The sequence below is a fragment of the Xenopus tropicalis genome, chromosome 9 (assembly GCF_000004195.4).
Source record: "Xenopus tropicalis strain Nigerian chromosome 9, UCB_Xtro_10.0, whole genome shotgun sequence".
In the NCBI taxonomy this organism is placed as follows: Eukaryota; Metazoa; Chordata; class Amphibia; order Anura; family Pipidae; genus Xenopus; species Xenopus tropicalis.
The window spans coordinates 28,624,766-28,645,030 of record NC_030685.2 but is presented as its reverse complement, the minus strand read 5'-3'; the positions used below and the strand labels follow the sequence as shown (position 1 = coordinate 28,645,030).

The window sequence follows — 20,265 nt, the reverse complement described above, 5'->3', positions numbered from 1 at the left end:
TTAGAGTTTCCCTTTATGATTTGGCTTTCCTTTAAATAAGGTACAGGTGTGGGATCCGTTATCCGGAAACCCGTTAGCCAGAAAGCTCCGAATTACAGAAAGCCTGTCTCCCATAGACTCCATTTTAATCAAATATATAATAAGATTTTAAAAACTGATTTCCCTTTTCTTTGTCATAATAAAACAGGACCTTGTACTTGATCCCAACTAAGGTAGAATTAATCCATATTGGATGCAATGGGTCCTATACCTGTACCTTTTATATCACAATTCACCTTAACCTCTACTGTCTAATACTCAGCCCTGGGGCCATAAAGTTAATAGTTAAGGCAAGAATAGAAAATTGAGCTAGTAATCACACTGGGATAGTCCCAGGCAGCTGTTTTATCTGCCCCAAATGACATGATTAAAAACCTGCCTGGGGAGAAGATGTCAAGATGTGGCATTCTGGCACCATTTACCAGCGTCTGGCTCTCCCACCTCGGGTTACTGAGATGTGACAAAGCAGATGATGAAGAGCAAATTTCAGCCTTTTGCCTGGATTCCAGCAATGCTTTTCACAATGAAGCACAAAGACGAAATCTAGAAACATTCTCATAACTTGCACATGAGGAGCAGATGGAGGAAATCTAACTGTCAGCACCAGAACTTGTTTTTTTGGATAAACTACTATCAGGTTATCCAGTAGTGGAAAATTAGCCGGAGGACGATACTGCTAAAATTAGATAAGGGAATGGATGAGTGACCACCAACTTTGCTTGAAATCAGTCCAGCAGTTTTCCAGCAAAATTCTTGTCTTTTATGAAACCCTAGTAATTTAATATGATCTTTTTTTTTCTCCCTCTTACCAATAAAGGTCAAAACAAATGAAGATAATGATGGTATCATAGCAACCAATGTGAAGAGGTTGAAGGGAAAGGATAGAAACCTTTGCTGTGCATAGTGCAACATTGAGGAAAAAGATTTACATGGCTTTATGAACTGTGACCAACCATTCTCTTCTTCTGGATGACAGGATAAAGGATAATTACTATTGGTCCTTGCAACAGAGCGTTGCTTGGAAAAGCATCTAGTTGCCTGTTAATGAACCTTTTTGTCAGTCATGTATAAGGATCTCAGAGGGTGTACAATATACATTTATATATGTTGGCTTAAAAAGAAAATATAGTCCATTATTAAATTGGCTATATTAGCCACTTGTTTTACGGTACAGATGGAAAATATTTGTAATTCTTCACAAAACAATGTTGTTACATGCTATTACCCATTTGAGCTGCTCCTTCCATGCCCATATTCTCAGAGGTGCCACATGTCCTGGCATCCTAAGTGCTACCCATCAGCTATAACCATAAATACAGGTATAACATGGAACTGCATATGGGGGTAATATTCTCTGTTTCAGTAAAACAATAGAAAGATTATTTTGTACTAACAACAGGGGGTAAAATATAAAATTAGTGTTAAAGATTTGTATACCTCACCCTCTTATATCTTTAATATGTTAAGAATATAGCCCTCAAATGGGCAGAATCACTCAAATGGGGACAACCTTCTCTTTCTAGTATGTCAATAAGGAATTCAGGAGTGTTATATCAGGACATGTTTCAAGTGCCCTCCTGCAAGCAGTGATCCCTGCCTGGTGTGGGATGCTGGGATACAGGCTTTTGACATCCATCATGGCTAGGAGACCTAATGGCACATGTAGACTCTTAGGTAAATGTTGTCATAAATAATCAATGAAGGTGGAAAAGGAAGCTAAAATAATAGATTCACCCAGAGGGACTGTAGGGGGTTTGTAAATCTTTGGGAAAATCTTTGAAAATCTATTAAACCATGAAGCAAAGAAAGATCTCTAGTTGTTAAAAGGATAACTGTCCTTGACTTGTACATGACCATGACAGCTTTTAGATGGCGTGTTTTTTCTTTTGGGTTTGTGGCAGTTTCGTCATATAATACCGTATTTTTTGCCATATAAGACGTTCCGGAATATAAGACGCACCCAATTTTAAAGGAGGAAAATCTAGAAAGAAAAGATTCTGAACCAAATACTGTAGTAAAATATTTTATATCAACTGTATAAAGTTAATTGTCTCTGGGCTCGCACATAATGAGGCTTCCCCCATGCCCCCCCCAAGTATCCTTCAGCTTCCCCCAGGGCCCCCCCAAGTATCCTTCAGCTTCCCCCAGGCCCCCCCAAGTATCCTTCAGCTTCCCCCAGGGCCCCCCCCAAGTATCCTTCAGCGTCCCCCGGGGCCTCTAAGCATCCTCCAGCTCCCCCACGGCACCCCCAGCATTCTTCAGCTTCCCCCAGGGCCCCCAAGCACCTTCCATTTCCCCCCTAACCTCCCCCCAGCGGCCTCCGGCTCCCGTGATGTCTTCCTCTCTGTGCCGCGGCTCCCAGCTGCTTCTGTGCTTTTATAAGGTTGCGCCCTGTGCATGTGACGTCAGTACGCATGGGCGCAACCTTATAAAAGCGAGGATGTAGCAGAGAGCCGTGGCACATAGAGGAAGACACATTTCGTTGTATAAGACGCACCAACTTTTCCCCCCCAGTTTTGGGGAAGAAAAAGTGCGTCTTATATGGCGAAAAATACGATAAATAGGGTAAAAAATCATGTTTTTTTTTCTGCAACAGAATTGTATGTTTTGCGCAACAAAATATGAATTGTAAAGAGAGAAAAAAAATCACCTTTAGTAAATGTCCCCTTAGAGTAGCACATCATTGGTTTATCCCTTAAGTGCTTTTGGAGTTTAAGGGGCACATTTACTAAAATTATTATTTTTCTGGCCTTGAAAGTCGTATAAACTCGACATGGTATAAATTCGAATTAAACTCGATCATTACTGTATTTCTAAAATGTCACGATAATGCTTGAATTGAAACAATGGGGGGATTAAGTTCCCCTTGAACTGGGTGAAACTGAAAACAATGAGGGGATTAACTTGTCCTTGAAGAACAGGCTGTTACTGACTATTTTATTCCTCTACTATTATAAGCCTCCATAGAACTCAATTCTTGTATTTTCCACCAATAGGTCTAATGACCTTTCGTCTTGGCGCTCACTTTAAACCTCTAAAAAATGTTTTTTGCATAGTGAAACAAATTCTAAAACACCACTTTCATTAAAGGTAATAATACCTAATAAAGATTTTTTTTTTTGCAAACAGTAAGACGCACCAATGCTTTCCAAAAAGAATAGAAAATGAATTAAAAAAAGACAGACTTTGAAAAGGGCTTGTTTTCACATTGCGGGGTGATATGACTGGTTATTGATTTTTTATTATTTTCCTTATTTAAAAGCGCTTTCTAATAAACCATGACAGTACAGGCCTATCAAATTGCATGGCAACTCAGAGTTTCTATATCCTATATATAGAATATCAGCAGGAGATGCATTATCCACAAGTGTTTGAATGTGGTTTGAGAAATGTAAGATTTCAGTTGCAGCAGTATTTTCTTTCATTCTTAGATGCCTCAGCTAAAGTGACATGACACGTTTAATGTGATGAATGAAAAGTAAAATTACATTTTCCTGTTCCTTCAGTTTTCATTTCTGGCATCTTTTACATAAGTGAATTAAATAAAGATGTTATTTGATACCGCAAATTGTAATCCCATTCTCAGCTTGAGCTTAAGAGTTTGTTTGATGAGATTCCATTTGACAGATGCTGTCAAGGGTCTGCATGTTGCTACACTAGAAAACCAAGATTATTAGGTATGGGAATATGTCTCTTAAAGGGAGTGTTCACCTTAAAATTAACTTTTAGTATGATGTAGAAGCTTGATGACAAATTGCAACTGGTCTTTATTTAAAATTTTCTGTGGTTTTCGAGTTATTTCGCTTTTTTGTTATTTTGTTCAGAAGCTCTCAGTTTGGAGTTTCAGCAAGTATCTGGTTGCTAGAGTTCAAAATACCCTAGCAACCAAGCAGTGGTTTCAATTGGAATACTGTATGTATAGAACTTTTGTTGAAAATAGGTTCTGCATTATTTTGTTTTCACACTTATTATCTTACTGGTAATTAGCTGCTTTAGTTTAATTAGAGATAATAAGTTGAGTTCTGTATAAACCCACCCTCCCTTTACCCCTTGTTGTGACTGTTTTGGCTTGCAGATAATCATAATCCATTATAAGTGTGGCATCAATATTTCTTTATAACCCAACCACAGAAATGTGTTTTAAAGGATAATGTCTTCACTAAATATGGAAATCATCACTTTTGGGCTTCTGGGTATTTGTAGTAAATTATTAAGGTCCTGCATATATATATATATATATATTAGTATAGCTATTTAGAGAAAACAGTGGTTTATAGTATAAAATGGCAAAGTCAGTCCCAGTCTAGCACTTATAAACAAAAGTGGATTAGTAAATCAGCCCCTTAGTGTCCTATATATATATTGGTAATGGGTGAGTGCAGAGGATCTTTTGTTGTTCCAAATCATATTATTAGATTAAAAATCATGAAAAGATTGCATATTTTTTAATTGATGTATATTGTACATATACAATAAATTTACTTTTCAAAAAGCTAAAGTTGTTTTGGGGCGGAGTTTCCCTTTAACTAGGAATTTTGAAAAGTGGTGCTTAAATTTGACTTTTATCCTTCTGAACAACCAAGTAAATTACAGTCATAACAGAATAGGTGCAGGTTTAAATTTACAACTTTAGCCCTGTTTTTATGCTGCCTGTTGCCTCACATCTCTTGGGCTCAAATAGCTGTGACATTCTGAAATGTGTGATCCTCTGCTCCAACATGGCTCTAGTGCACATTTTATACACTGCGATAAACCACTTAAGGCTATTACCAGTCATTGGAATGAGTGTGGGCGATAGAGTTGAATGGTTTCTGCTTGCTGCAAGCTCTAAACACTAAGAAGAACATGAAATACATACACCAGAAGCATTGTCAAAACTGGTTTTAGTAATGAATGGATTGGTACAACTGCCACTGGAATAGAAAAATGTTCTTATATTGGCAGCCCTTTTTTCCTCTGATATATGTTGCTTTTTTTCGTAATAATAACATTGGCATCATATATCAATTTTACTGTCCATGCTGCCCAGGAGGAAATCCTAAATCCAGCTCTTGGAGTGAGTGAGGCCCACATCAATGCTTATTCCCATGTACCCTTGTTAGGTGGTATACCTTCCCCCCCCCCGTCTGGGATATAGGGCCGATCTAATAACCCACCACCTTCACAAGATCTGCCTCTTTGTAATTCCACCAAAGAGACTGAATAAACTGGAGATCCTCACTGACTGCCATTGAATTATTTATTTACAATCCCAGCACACTCTCCTCTTAATCCTTCTCACACAACTTGACGGTCAGGGTTCCTAGGCCACTGGGCCACAGCCTATACCTACTTCCCTTGGCCTTCTCTCGGTTTAAGAATGCTGCAACTCTTTACAGACTTTCAGTATAGGAGACAGCCTGGCGTGCAGAGGGACTAGGCCGTACACAACCTAATCTCTGTCTCTCTGAGTCACTAACTGGGTGAATAGTGCTGAGACACTGGTCCCTCACTTTATCCTTGTTGGAGTATCAACTGCTTGACCAACCACAGTGAGCTCCACAAGATCCTACTAATGCTGTGCTTCCTATTATTCCTACCAGACAACTACTGAGGTGGCTAACCCCAGGCATCATGTACTGCCTTATATAGACTTCTAGGCACGCTGGGCAACACCTGCTGGCTGGTCCAACTCCTAAGTTTAACTATTTATATTAACAAACCAAGGGCCTGATTCACTAAAGGGCAATAAAACGTGCGCTATTCTTACTGTGCGCTAAAATTTTTACCGCCGCTTAATTTTGGCGATTTTTCGCACGATTCACTATAAGCATACTCGCGCTTTTTTACGCGCGATATTGCAATTGTTATTTAACTTGCGAAAGACTATTTCAATGCGGTATTTGCCGGTACATGCGCTAAATTACGCGAATAATCGCCGCATATGAATGGTAGCATATAAATGGTATCATATAAATAGTAGATGCTTATAAATAGTAGCCACTAGTGATGAGCAAATGTGTTCTGGTTTCTTTAGTGAAAAATTAGCAAATCTTTCGAAAGATCCACGAAACGGCAAAAATGTTGTGCGGGCAAAATAATTGTTGCTGTGACTATTATTTTTTGACACTTGTATCAATTTTTGGATGTGCGGTGAATTTTTGCGTGGCAAATTTTTTCATTTTTCATCACTTGTAGCCAAATAGAAATAGTCGCGCAAATGAACGCACGCCATGTTAGCCATATACGCCAATACTTGCAGAAAATTACTGTATTAAAAATGAACATTTCGCTGCAAACTGGCAGCTGCGTCACTCTAGGGGAAACACAGACTTGAATAAATAACACTGTAAGTCCATATTTTATTGCAAAAAACTCATTTACTGTACTTTTGTATAATTTTTCGCCTGCCTGTAGTAGGTGTTAATTTTGAGTAAAATTGAGTAAAAAGACACATACTTGAATAAATAACACTGTAAGTCCATATTTTATTGGCAAAAAATAATTTACTGTACTTTTTTTTAATTTTCGTATAGCCGAATGCGATATTTAGCGCGCAAAAGTTATAGTGAATCATGCGATCGTATTCTTTTCAGCGCGGAAATTAACGCAAAACGGTAAAACTAGTGCGAGAAATAACCCATGCGAAAATGCCGATTTTTCGCTCGCGATAATACTATGGTGAATCGCGCGCAAGTTATTTTGCGTTTTTTAACATGAAAAAGCGTGCGATAATTTTTATCGCCCTTTAGTGAATCAGGCCCCAAATTCTTTATTTTACTTCTCTACATGCTGAAAACCATGGGCCACTACAAATATCAATAAAGCCAGAAAGAGACCACACTGTTGCACTATTGTATGCATGCTTATGTAGCTGCTCTGTGAGGCATATTGGCAGCTTTATGGACATCTCTGGGAATTTATAAAATGATATGCTCTGGGTCCACTACAGCAGATTAGGAAAGAACTCTTTTGACTTCGTCTATTTAAAAATAAGACAACGTTCGAAAAATGTTTGCATACCTTCATTGTAACAGTATCTTGCACTAGTAATGAGTTAATATTCTGTGGGTCACCTGTAAAGTCTTAAGTACCAATAATTTTGATCTGCCCCTTTTTGAACTCGCCATTTTCGATTTTATTTCCTCTTGTATCACATAATCTTGTAAGCAGTTTTGCCTTTGATATTTTGAAACATTCAATAAGATGAAAGTTGAAGAACTCATTGTGAATATGATTTGTAAGTGCTTCCCCATCGCTACACAGTTTGCACTGAGATCCAGCAGAAAGCGATATTGATTATCTAACAACAAGTGTTTTTTACGCGGTGGTTTTTTAATTAACTATGGCAAATGGTTTATTTGGAGAGCTCCAGAGGGAAACATTCCATGCTGAGAGGTTAAAACAACCAACCTGTTTTGAATAAAGATAGAAAACGCGTTCATATTTGTAGATTGCTGGTTTCAAACTATTTTTTTGATACAAAAACAAAGGTGAAGGATTCAATACATTGTCCCATTGGAGATGAAATTTAATTTTGTTAATTAAAGAAAATCAATCTACATCCTGTTAAATTCCAGTAATTTTTATTATCTCTTAAAACCTGGTTCTCGTCTGGACTAAAGATGTAGAATCTCCATACTTAAAGGGAACATAGGTTTAAAAAATAAATGAAAATGTAGAAAATATACATTAATTATGTGTTATTTGTTCATGGGCAGTATAATTTTTAAAAAAATAACGTAAGTAGCACAAATACTAGACCTTTATAAAGTATGTGGATTAAAGAAATAATTTATTATAATACTTTACAATTAAGGCCACACTCCAATCCATACTAGCCAAGGAAAACTTAAGGTTAACAAAAGTGGGGTGGAAATGCTGTACTTTATATTTTAGGCTTCCGTACCAGCCAACAGGGAAGATCTGTGCCCCCAAAGATGCACCCAGTAGCCTCCATCTTCTTTTCTGCTGCTTCATTGTATATACTCTGTGCTGCTGCCAGTTACTGAGCTTAGGGACCCACTCACAGAATGCAGTATATATAGAATGTAGATGTCAAATATAAGGCTTATTAGTAAATATTTCAAATTTACATTACATGGCAGCTCTTAAACCAGTGCAGTTAGCATCAAAATTTAATAATCAGCTTAAATGACAGACAAACCTCATTTTCTGCTTGATAATTTGTGACAACCCCTAAGCTTAGCCTCCCAACAGCTGCCCACAGCACACTGAGCATGTGAGTGTCACTGACACTCTTAACAAAATCCTGTGACAGTATAACAGTTTGGAAAAAAGTTCGGTTGAGATAGCACTCTCATAAAATTATAAGAAAACAATAATAAACCTATTGTGGAAACAAGAATTATTATGCATCCACTACTGTTTAGTCAATTATTTTAATGGCAGCAATAGTTCCCCTTTAAAGCAAAACTATACCCCTGCACAATGTAGATCTTTATAAAAAAAAAAAACATTTTGCATAAAACAACCCATATATAAAACTTGCTTCATCTAAATCATTTTAAAAAATATATACTTTTTTAGTAGAATGTGCCTTTGGGTAACATAAAATAGAAAATTGCCATTTTAACCCCCTGGGATGCACACAAACACACCAAGGGCACACATACATGTTAGGTCACATCAGCCAGTTAATGGACAGAGCTCTGGCTTTTGCTTCCACACTTCTTTCTGTTACAGTTAGAGCTGCATTATTTCCTGTCAGGTGATCTCTGAAGGAGCACAAAATGGTGACTCAAGGTAAAGGATGTAAAAGGACAATATTTACTGATATATACATTACATATACATTACAGTTTGGTAATATTCTTTAATAGGCCATTTAATATGATATAAACTACTTGTTGGTTAAGCATTAAATGATAAAAGAAAAGCCATGTGTCTGTTTTAACCAAATAGCATTTTTGTCTAGGATCTATGACCTGCATCAGTGAGGAGTAAAAATAATTATATTCTATATTATGTATTTTTTCACAGGGAGGGCACTGGTGATTTCTTTGACAGAATGAGAAGTGTGCTTCAGAAACAAGAGAACATGCAGAGATACTGGAGGACAGAGGTATGGCATGATGTGTGCAACATTAGCATTGCGGCATTCTTAAAATAGCAGTGGTAGAATGGGGAGCAAAGTACCCATGCACAACCTCATTATAGAACAACTTTAATTATAAAGAAGGCAGCATAAAAGGAAGTAGCACAGCAAGGTGCTTATAATATACAGTAGCAGATGTGTGATGAAAAAAGAAAGGCACAAAGGAAACATCATTTACAGTGACAGCATGGACACATTCTGTTTAAAGGCAACTTATATTGACAAATGATGAATTAAAAGCAATCAACCTTCTGTACCACTTTCCTTCCCAAGCAGAACTAGTTTCTTTCCGTGTCTGAGGAATGGTTCCTTTCAAAGTCATTGGCCACAAACCTGGCAGGGTTTTCAGTGGAATCTACAGACAAATCTATAGATAACCGTTTTTTATGTGAGCCTTGCAGCAATGTTAAGCAGGAGAACAGGGTGTGAGATTTTGTTAAATAGGACACCAGAGGGTCAAAGAAAATCTATGTATAACTATGTATAACTGTAGAACATCTGGAATAACATAGAACCCCTGCAAGGCATTAGATTGAGCTTTAATTCATGTATTGGCATGCAGTTATTATGATCTGATTTATCAGTTAGCAAATGGGCTTCCTTGAGGATTCCAGGCCATTTGATCCTTGATTGAGTCTTGATTGGAGAGACCAAATGATATAATCAATTTGACCAGACTCATAGTTCAATTTGATTAAAATCTAGAGCCTCCCAGGGATTCAGTACTGTGGACCTGCAATAACCGGCCAAAGGTGTTGAATACCATAGTAGGTTAAAGGTAATGTAACATAGTACGTTTCTTTTTAATTGGATTATTTCAAGATGGATACAATATCAAGAGTGATCAGAATCACTTTCCTGTAAGTGTAAATGCATTTCCCAGGAAGCTTGGTACCATTTGGTCGAATCCACAAATGTATCTAATTAGTAATGGATTTCTAGTTGTGCTAGTAAATCCTAATGATCGCCATGGATCGTCTAATACTGATAGTTATAAAATCAGTCCCTTAATATTCACATTTTGTTACATTTTTACTTTTTTGGTATTTTACATTCTGCTTAATAGTTCTTAATGACAATGAATTTTGCTTAGATATTTCAATTTATGTGGTTTTTCTGCAGGGTGTTTTAAATAACAGTATTCCCCCTCCTCCGGAAAATGTTGGGGAACACAAAGTGCTGGAGAAGTTGTTGCTTAGCAAGAGAGAGGTAACACTGGGTTTTGTTTTGTTCAATAAAAATAATCCTGCACTGTGACTGTCATCTCTTTGTTAGCCTACCATTGTTTGCTACTTCAAACAGCGCACTCATGCTGGCACTGCTAGCTAGAATTGTACTACAGATACAAGATCTGTTATAAGAAAACCCATTATCCAGAACAGAAGTTTCTGAAACGCAGAAATGCCAATTCCAATAGAGTTCTATTTAAATAAAAAATTCTTTTTGGCTGGTTTGCTTTTTTTCTGTAATTATAAGACAATATCTTATAGATTTAGCAACATTCAAGTTTCATTTTTTTTTTTTTTACAATTCAAGTCAGTGGGAGTTGTCCTAGGCAAAGTCAAGCCTTATTTTCAAGTTTTTCAAATTTGTAAAACTCGAAAAAATGTGAGGTACAGTATTCGAGTTTATTTTTGTAACAGGTTTTCCTTATTAATAAATAAGTGAGCATTCGATAAGTGAGTTTGTTTGTTTTAGAAAAACAAACTTGAATTCACAAACTTAAAATTTGATAAATAAGCCCATTAATATTAACTGGGCTACAATAAATCAGTATTAAAAGACAAGGAATTTGGAATGCACTGGGGTAGACTTTGTTAGACATCCTCCCCATGAATACAGTCACTTACTGTTTACCCTGGGCAAGTATTCCAGATATTAGATACCTTACCTCTACCTGTACCAGTGTAACAAAGCGATTCAATAAAAAAATTGATATTTGAAAAATGTTTACATATATGTAAAGAATAATAAAAAAAAAAAACAAGTATGGAATCAGTTATCTGGAAAACCGCTATCCAGAAAGCTCCAAATTACAGGAAGGCCATCTCCCATAGACTTCATTTTAATTAGATAATTCAATCTTTTTAAGATGATTTCCTTTCTTTCTCTAATAATAAAACTGTCCTTGATCCCAGCTAGGATATAATTACTCTTAATTGGGGGAAAACAATCCTATTTGTTGGGTTGTTTAATGTTTAAATGATTTTTTAGTAGACTTAAGGTATGAAGATCCATGAAAGATCCATTATCCGGAAAACCCCAGGTCCCGGGGTACCTGTAGTAAAATCTGATTCTTAAAGAGATTTATGAAACATCCAATTTGGATAGAGTTTATTTATATGATTATGATTGTTCCTCTGCTCCCTTGTGTTCTAGAATGTTGTCACTTTAGGGAACTTATTAAAATACAAAGCCCTTTGTTTTGTTGATTGTTTCTAACCTCTATCAGACAAGACGTCACCTTTACAGAGAATACATAAATATTGTGAAACACCAATTGAGATGTTTGCATATAGAGGGAGTATAAACTAACTTAAAGAACAGGCCAGTGAGTCTGACATTTATTGGGCTCCCTCCCAACAAATGGTTTGGATATTTAATATAAAATAATTAAACTTCTCTCTAGATTACTCTGTGTAAGGCCAACTTCAGTGGCCCTCTAAACCTGTATTATTAGAACCAATATTATTATAATTATTAAATGATAATGAATATGATTATTATAACCATTGTTTAGTGTTAGTGTGTTTTACTAGCCATATTAATAAAGCAAACCTACTCTTACTCATTAAAATATGAATGCAAATAATTAACATTTCTCTCTTTTAAAGATAGAGATGTTGTATGAAGAAATACTGTATACTCTTGTGTACACGGCTGGTATTGTGTCCTCTGAGCACATTGGTAGTGAAGAAGAACTCTTTCATTATCTGCAAAAGGTATGCCTTCTCTGCACAGCCTTTGTTCTATAACAAATGACTAGTTTTGCTTTGAATGTTTCTCAGGGTCTCTTGTATAAAGCAAAACTGACGTTTATGCTCTGTGTCTTCTGTAAATGTTTGTTTTAATAAGGAATGGTTGAATATAATATTGGTCTTTTAAAAAGAAAAGCGACCATGAATAAAAGAACATATTTTGTTTACATGTTGTATTTTATTGTGTTTAGTCATAAAATGCCACATTCTAAACTCAGTTGAGGCTTTCAGAAAAAATTAACTATGTAGGATCACCTGACTTTGTTGGAAACTGTGGAATTGTACAGTAGATGGGAAAGAGGAGAGCTGAAAAAAGAAGGATGTAAAATAGAAGGGAGGTAAAAAAAAGATTTTCAAATGTAGAAGTGAAAGTTAATGAGGAAAGAAGAGTTTGGATGTGAAAAAGAAATACATTTATGAAAGAAAGAGAGTAGGGAAGTAGGCAAGGAGAGCACAGTTAGCAGAAAATGTATTGGAAATATAGTGGGTGAACCAAGAGAGAAGGAAATCAGAAAAAAGAGAAGACTGAGTTGTAAGAAAATCAGGTTGCATGAAAGAAAGGTGGAAAGAATAGAAGAGTCAGTGGAACAGCAAAATTTGAACAAAGGGAAAGAGAAAGCAAACCTGATAGGAGGTTTACAAAACATAGTAGAATACTGAGAGTTGACTGAGAGACCTGATTTGCTGGTTAAAAAGTGAGGCAAATGCTAAGAAATTATTATAACCCATGTAACCATTCCAATGATTCTATAGCCTGTCCAACAAGCCAGTGTCTTTTGCATTCCACTTGTCACGCCATAGACTTTTAGCTGGTGTTGTAGCTGGTGTTTTTCTAGTCATTTTACTCTGCATAACTGAAATGTGTTGCTAACAGAAAAAGGTGATGTACCGTGTTACCCAGTCAAAATATTTACAGGGTAACCCTTTTTAAATACAAAATAACAAAAGGTAATACCTTTATTGGCTAATTAAGATAATCATAGCAAGCTTTCAGAACATTTTAGTTCCTTTTTAGGGTAATCAGCTTGAAAAAGGAACTAAAATGTTCTGCTATGATTATCTTAGTTAGCCAATAAAGGTATCACCTTTATACCACTTTTGTTATCTTGTATTTCAAAAGGGTTACCCTGTAAAAAAAGTCAGCAAACTCTCAGACACCAATATGTGTGTTTTACTCAATAACATGCTCTTGTGAATACTGATAGTTTCACTAGTGGGCAAGACAGTCATCTTCTAGGTGCCAGTCAGCTGTCTCAAATCTAAGAATTATTTTCATGTGTTTGATTTTTTCATGTTAATAATTAATATTTATAATATTACCCAAATTACCTTTTTTTAAAAATAGGTTTTTGGAGTGAGTAAAAGTGATCATGATCCAATACTACAACATGTCAAGGAATCCAAGGTAATTTATAACAAAAACACATACAGTAACTATGACATGACCTACTTTGCTTTAAGGGGGACAACAGACTTGGACTGTACATCCTGTACATGCCTAGATGAATAGGGGAACATTTCAGGAAGCATACTTTTGGTCTGTACTGTTGTGTTTGTTATCTAATGGGATTTTGAAGACAACAAATTGCAGGCTTGGTGAAGAAAGGGCTGAGTCTGGGTATGTGTGTAGCATGAGGCATGTGAAGGCATTTACATAGGCTAATAAATAACTAACTGTGATTGTTTTAGGCTATCTGCTTTTAGGCAGATCCATCCCTACATTTAAAAAATCTGATAGTTGTGGCCGCACCCGGAGTCATTGCTTCGGTCAGGGTGCAGCCACACTAAGCTGAATTCGGTGTGAAACCGTTTCGTGGTTGAATTCCGCTATGTGGCTCTGGGTGCAGCCATAATGATCAGATTCTTCAAGCATACGGGCGAATTCTCAACCTCTGTATATCCGCAGGCCAAGTATCTGCCCCACGTGGCACTTGCCTTAAGAAGCCAGATATACAGTAACTTGCTGTAAATTTTATTTTCTTACCGACTTATCAACTAACTTTATAGAAAAGAATTTGGAACTATTTCTTAGGGTGACAGGAAGGAGTCACTCCAGTCACCTCAGGTGATATAGACTCACAAATGCCACTGGATTTAAGACCTAAGTAATGACTGAACCCATTATTCTCCCTGTTTGTTTGGCTGATGACAACTAACCTAGGACTCCCAGTGACTTCTGTATGGGCCAACCTGGCCAATTCATAACCAGTTGAGAGTCAGACAAATTTTATAGTTTATCCACATCTGTGCAGTTAAACTTGACAGGCATTGCCCAGGGGTAGGTTTTCCCAGTGCACAACATTTTTGTTATGTCCCTTTCCACTCCAAATCTGGGAGGGTCACTGCCTCCTTGCCCCCCACGTGCATGAAATTGGAGAATATCTAAACAATTAATCCATGTGAGGCCATTTCCACACAGCAAGGATCAACAAAGTCTAAGATCAAAGACTTGCATAAGAGGCCTATATATCAACATTCTCATTTTCGTAGTTTTTTGAAAAAACTAATTTTCTCTTAAAACGCAAATGCCAAGTGATTTATTAAAACAGCCCTTATATGAAAAAAATATGTGGAAAAAACACAAAAACATTAATTTTTCAACAAATAGAGCGCCCAAAAAATCTGAAAACTTATAATAACATGAAGGAAAGAAAGATCTTTCATTTGGAATCAAGGACAACTACTGTTAACGTCTACACCATCTCGACAGCTTTTAAATAATGTATATTTACTTTTGGATTTGTTGCCGTTTTTATGCATGATAACAGGCGATGAAGTGCCCAATGTTTGAGGGCCCTTAATGAGGTCTCAGATTTTAATTGTAGAGTATGCAGCAAACTATGAAGTAGCAATTACCCCATACTAAAGACTAAAGACATACTGAACAAACAAAAAAAAAATTGGAAAAAAAAATCTGCATGGATGGAAAATAATAAAATAAAACTGACTCCTTAATTCTTAAAGGGATACTGTTATGATTTTATGGTGTACTTTTTATTTTTTATATTACACTGTTTACATAACAAATAATTCACTCTACCATTTAAAATGTTATTCTTGAACCAACAAATGTAGTTTTTTAGCTGTAATATTGGCGTGTAGGCGCCATCTCAGTGCATTGTGTCTGAGCTTTCAGAAGGAGCCAGCACTACATATTAGAACTGCTTTCGGGTAACCTATTGTTTCTCCTGCTCCCATGTAACTGGAGGAGTCCCAAGCCAGACTTGTATTTCTTACTATTGAATGCTATTCTGAAATCAACTGGGAGCTGCTATCTTTCTACCTTCCCATTGTTCTGCTGATCGGCTGCTGGGGGGGGGGGGGGGGTGATATCACTCCAACTTGCAGCTCAGCAGCAAAGTGTGACTGACATTTATCAGAGCACAGGTCAAATGGTTGTGGCACCTTGGGAAATGAAGAATATGGCTAGTCCCATGTGAAAATTCAGAATTAAATCTGTGTTTCTGAAAAACAGATTACAATGCCGGATTCTGCTGGAGAAGCTCTATTAACTGATACATTTTGAAAAAAAACCTGTTTTCCCATGACAGTATTCCTTTAATAGCAAAAAAACTCATATCACTTGTACCACTATGGGTTATACATAAATGTAATAAAGACTTCAGCTAAATAAGGTGTCTGCCAGCAAATGCTTGAGCAGTGATGGTTACGCCTTATACCTAGAAGTGAAAGCACAGTGTAGCTAATCCTCAGTAAAGGCAGCTCTCATTGTCACTGCGGATCATTGTTTGGGGGCCATGAATGTCGGTGATGATAAGGAGAATAAGGATGAAATTGTACTGTAATCACAAGACTATTATCTGTAGTGTTGTACAATTACAATACGGTAAAGAAAAAATGAATCTGTGTTGTATGGAGTAATAATGGAATGATCTTTTTCTTTCTTTTCGCTCTTATCAGAAGCCTGTGACGGTTCCAGGGAATAGCAGTAGTTATTGCCCATGCAAGGATCAGCTTACACTGGCAAGGGCATTTTTTAAATATCAGTGCTGCATAGTGGCACAATAGAACATGCTCAATTATTACTTTTTAATTAAACACTGACAGATGTGGTTCAGGTTTACAGGAGTCCAACAGAGTAAACAGAAGATATTTACGTGCCTTATGCTACACATATAGCATGGTTTTAAAACAAAAAATTCGAGATTTTGCCCATCACTTCAGGAATTATGGGTAAAACATGAATTGATCCTTTATGTCCCCAAGACATCATGCCAGTGCAAATTATGTGCGTGTGTGTGTAATACAGTTTTAAGTAAATATATTTAATAGAGATGAACCGAATCAAGGATTCACTTTGGGATTCTGTCTTTTTCAGTAGAATTTGGATTACGCCAAATCCAAGTGCCTGGCTGTACCAAATCCGAATCCTTAAAATCACTTTAACGGGAGTTAAAATTTTTTAAATTCTTTTGTCACCTGATTTGAATTCTTTTTTCACCTTTTTTTCTGCACTTATTACATACTACAGGTATGGGACCTGTTATCCAGAATGCTCGGGACCAAGGGTATAACGGATAAGGGGTCTTTCTGTGATTTGGATCTCCATACCTTAAGTCTACTAAAAACTCAATAAAACATTAATTAATCCCAATAGGATTGTTTTGCCTCCAATAAGGATTATTTATATCTTAGTTGGGATCAAATACAAGGTACTGTTTTATTATTACAGAGAAAAAGGAAATCAGTTTTCAAATTCTGAATTATTTGATTAAAATGGAGTCTATGGGAGATTGGCTTTCCGTAATTTGGAGCTTTCTGGATAACGGGTTTCTGGATATGGGATCCCATACCTGTACTTATATATATTTAATGATGTCGAACATTAATGACTGGTTTATTTGAATTTAACACCCAAAACATGACAAAATTCCTTTTTCCAGCACTTTTATTTTATACTGTCTAACAGTGCATTAACTGCATAGTGTTTTCTTCCTGTGCCTCCCTGAATACTCCTTTTATTGTTTCTAAAGGTGGCTATGCACGGCAGATTTAAGCTGCCAATTCTGGCCCTTCAGACTAATTTGGCATTGTATCTACCCTTGTATGGGGCCTTTCATTAGGCCTCCCCAACCAATTTGTGCTCCGGAAATAGGGCTTTATTTTGATTGGGCAGGTTTGCCATCCTCATCCCTGTATCCCCATTGTTGTGACGGTGGGCATATTGGGGGTGGGGGGGAAGATCCACTAGTTTGGTCACCTCTCTAAACAGGACGATGTTATAAACCATTTTAAGATTATAGAGCTGCTAAAGTTAACTAAAACTGTTTTTCCAAATTGTAATTTAATTTCCATGCTTGTTCTTCCAGTTCAATTCTATATGTGATTCATTGAACTCACACAATTATGAACATTTAAGCATTAGCATTCATATGCAGAATATTTTGTCCCATCTGGATAACCTAAATTATGTACTAACAAGTAGAGCTGTAGCTGATTCATCAAAGTCATATTGGAGGCAGCTGTTTGACGCTGAGTGATAACATTTTCCCCTGCTATACATAGCTGAGATAAGGGTAGGGAGGGAGGTCTAAAAATTGCCACAAATAAGCATGATTTTTTCCTATTTTGCTTTACAAATTTATACATATGCATCAGCGCATATTATAATTAGAATTAGACACAGTGTACATTCTGACAAAGCAGCAAGCTTTAACACAGGGGCTACAAATAATCCAAAAATAAATAAAGAATTGTTCTGGCTAGGTTTACCAATGTAGTGCAGTTAAAACATGTTTCATTTTATTTAAAGGAGAAGGAAAGGCAAAGTCACTTGGGGGTGCCAAAATGTTAGGCACCCCCAAGTGACTTCAATCACTTACCTTCTACCCCGGGCTGGTGCCCCTGTACGGAGAGAACAGCACCAGCCCAGGGTACCTGCAGTGCTTCCTTCTTCCTGCATCGCTCGCGCGCGCATGCGCAGTAGAGTGAAAAGCCGAACTTTAACAGAGAAGTCAGCTTTTCACTCTACTGCGCATGCACCTATTGTGTTAGTCTTAGCAAAACGCAGGCGAAAGGAGGAAGTGCATCGCTCCATGTACCCGGGCTGGTGCTGTTTTTTCCTAACAGGGGCACCAGTCCGGGGTACAAGGTAAGCAATTAAAGTCACTTGGGGGTGCCTAACATTTTAGCACCCCCAAGTGACTTAGCCTTTCCTTCTCCTTTAAAGAAAGTGCATCTTAAACATGTTTTAATTACACCTCATTTTTTGTTTTTTTTGTGGTCCATTTCTGTGCCAGCCTATTCTCAAATTAACTCTGGAGCTACGACAACCTCTGAACCAGCAGTAGCACCAGGGTTCCCATAGAGGGCTGCTTCTCTCTCTGTAATGCAGTTGCGCCAAATAATAGGGCTCACAAGTCACTCACATGGCGAACAGCAGAAATTACACAAACTGGACTGCACAATTGCGTCCAATTCACATCAAGTTTATATTATAAACTGCTATGTAGTCATGGGGATAGCTACCCAAGTTGAAATAGGGCTAAATGGCACAGGTTACATGAGAATATAGGTAGGAAATAGATTCACATTGCCCAGAGCTCATCTGTTATCAGCTATGCAACCTGTGCCCTATTTTAACTTGGATGGCAACCCCCATGGCAACACTGCATTTTATTTATATAAACTATGGCCGTGTTTATGAAGCAAACACCAGTTTTGCCAGTTCAGGGCAGCAGTTTATTTACTTTCAAACACTTCATTTCCCAGGTGTCATGGGGCAGTTCTCTTTGTGTGACATGTTTTTATATGGTTTGGATCTGCATGATTTTATGGTGACTAGTCACTTTAGTCAACCTTTTATCTCCTTGGCTTATCTAGGAGAAGTCAGAAATATCTTACCATTTTGGACAGCTGGATTTTCAATAGGTATCCATATATTCAAGCCATCATACCCATCTGCCTAACCCTACACACAACATTAGCCTAAAAGTTATGGACAACTGATTAGACTTTGCATCCTTTTGCCAGGAATTATTTGTTTATTAAATAAATGTGTATACACACTAATATTCAGGGTCCGCTTTAAAGTACCATTGGGTCCTGGGCAAAATTTCATTGGTGGGGCCCCCACTGCACCAAGAAATTTATGATAAAATAACCCTCAAACACATAAAGTTCAATATAGTAATGCAGGCAGTAAAGAAATGGTCTGCGCTTACTGAAGTAGACATGATTCCCATGTATGCCGCCCTGGGCCAACAGATCTGTGAGCAGCAATGTGACAAAATGGTGATGCCACAAGAAATAAGGCAAATAAATTAAAATAACCATACTAGTGTAGAGTTCTTCCAGTTTATTAAAATGAGGGGTCTGCCATCTCTCAGGATGCTTCTTCCAAAAGTTATCTCAGATGAAAGGTGTGTTAGTGGGAACCTTATCATGATGGGCCCTGAGCAAATACCCCTATTGCCCATATATTAAAATGACCCTACTGACAATAATAGTAGTTTTTTTTACTCATCTAGTAATATTAAGATATATAGTGAGGTCTGACCAGTAGCAGACCTCTTAGCCTTGCTGTATGATAAACAATAATTGTCCGCAATGTTCATTATCTTTACGTGTGGTTGTGTGACGATATTGGCCGACAAGTCACAGGTTGCACATCAGTGATGCTTGTATTGAAAATATATTACAGTTGTTACACATATTATATATTCTTTGACTATTAGTTACTTTAAGAGTTTTGTTAATGTGTTGATATATGCCAGGGTTATTCAGCTGAAGGTCTGAGAGCTAGGGGCTTAGCTGACTGATGTGTTTATTATCCTTCAACATTCAGTAGAATGTAATGATGGGCCTTTAAACTTGACTGTGAATCCACCTGGACTATTGAAAATACATCATATATAAAATATATATTTTTGGCAGGAGAAATGTTCAGCAGTGAAATCTTCATCTTCTTAACTTGTGTCTTTTTTTTCCTGTAGGCTCCTGTCTTTGCTTTAAAAGTGACAGTGGTTCAAGGTAGAAATCTCCTAGCCAAAGATCCCAATGGTGAGCATATAACTACTCTGTTCCTGTGCTGTGACAAGGCTATAAGTGTTTGCCACTGGGAACTACACTGCAAGTACTTTCTTAGATGAAAATATATCCTTATAATGATGCTTGTTATTGCAGAAGAAT

At 37.1% G+C, this 20,265-nt stretch overlaps 1 protein-coding gene across 2 annotated transcripts in view; it reads left to right on the top strand.

The window, feature by feature from the left end:
• Positions 1-20,265, top strand: part of baiap3 (BAI1-associated protein 3) — a 204,620-nt gene that overhangs the window by 124,525 nt on the left and 59,830 nt on the right. For both annotated transcript variants that reach the window (XM_031893220.1, XM_002938415.5), the window contains exons 3-7: positions 9,022-9,103; positions 10,259-10,345; positions 11,971-12,078; positions 13,460-13,519; positions 20,070-20,136. In XM_031893220.1, coding sequence (XP_031749080.1) covers positions 9,022-9,103; positions 10,259-10,345; positions 11,971-12,078; positions 13,460-13,519; positions 20,070-20,136 — 404 coding nt within the window. The remainder of the gene's footprint in view (positions 1-9,021; positions 9,104-10,258; positions 10,346-11,970; positions 12,079-13,459; positions 13,520-20,069; positions 20,137-20,265) is intronic.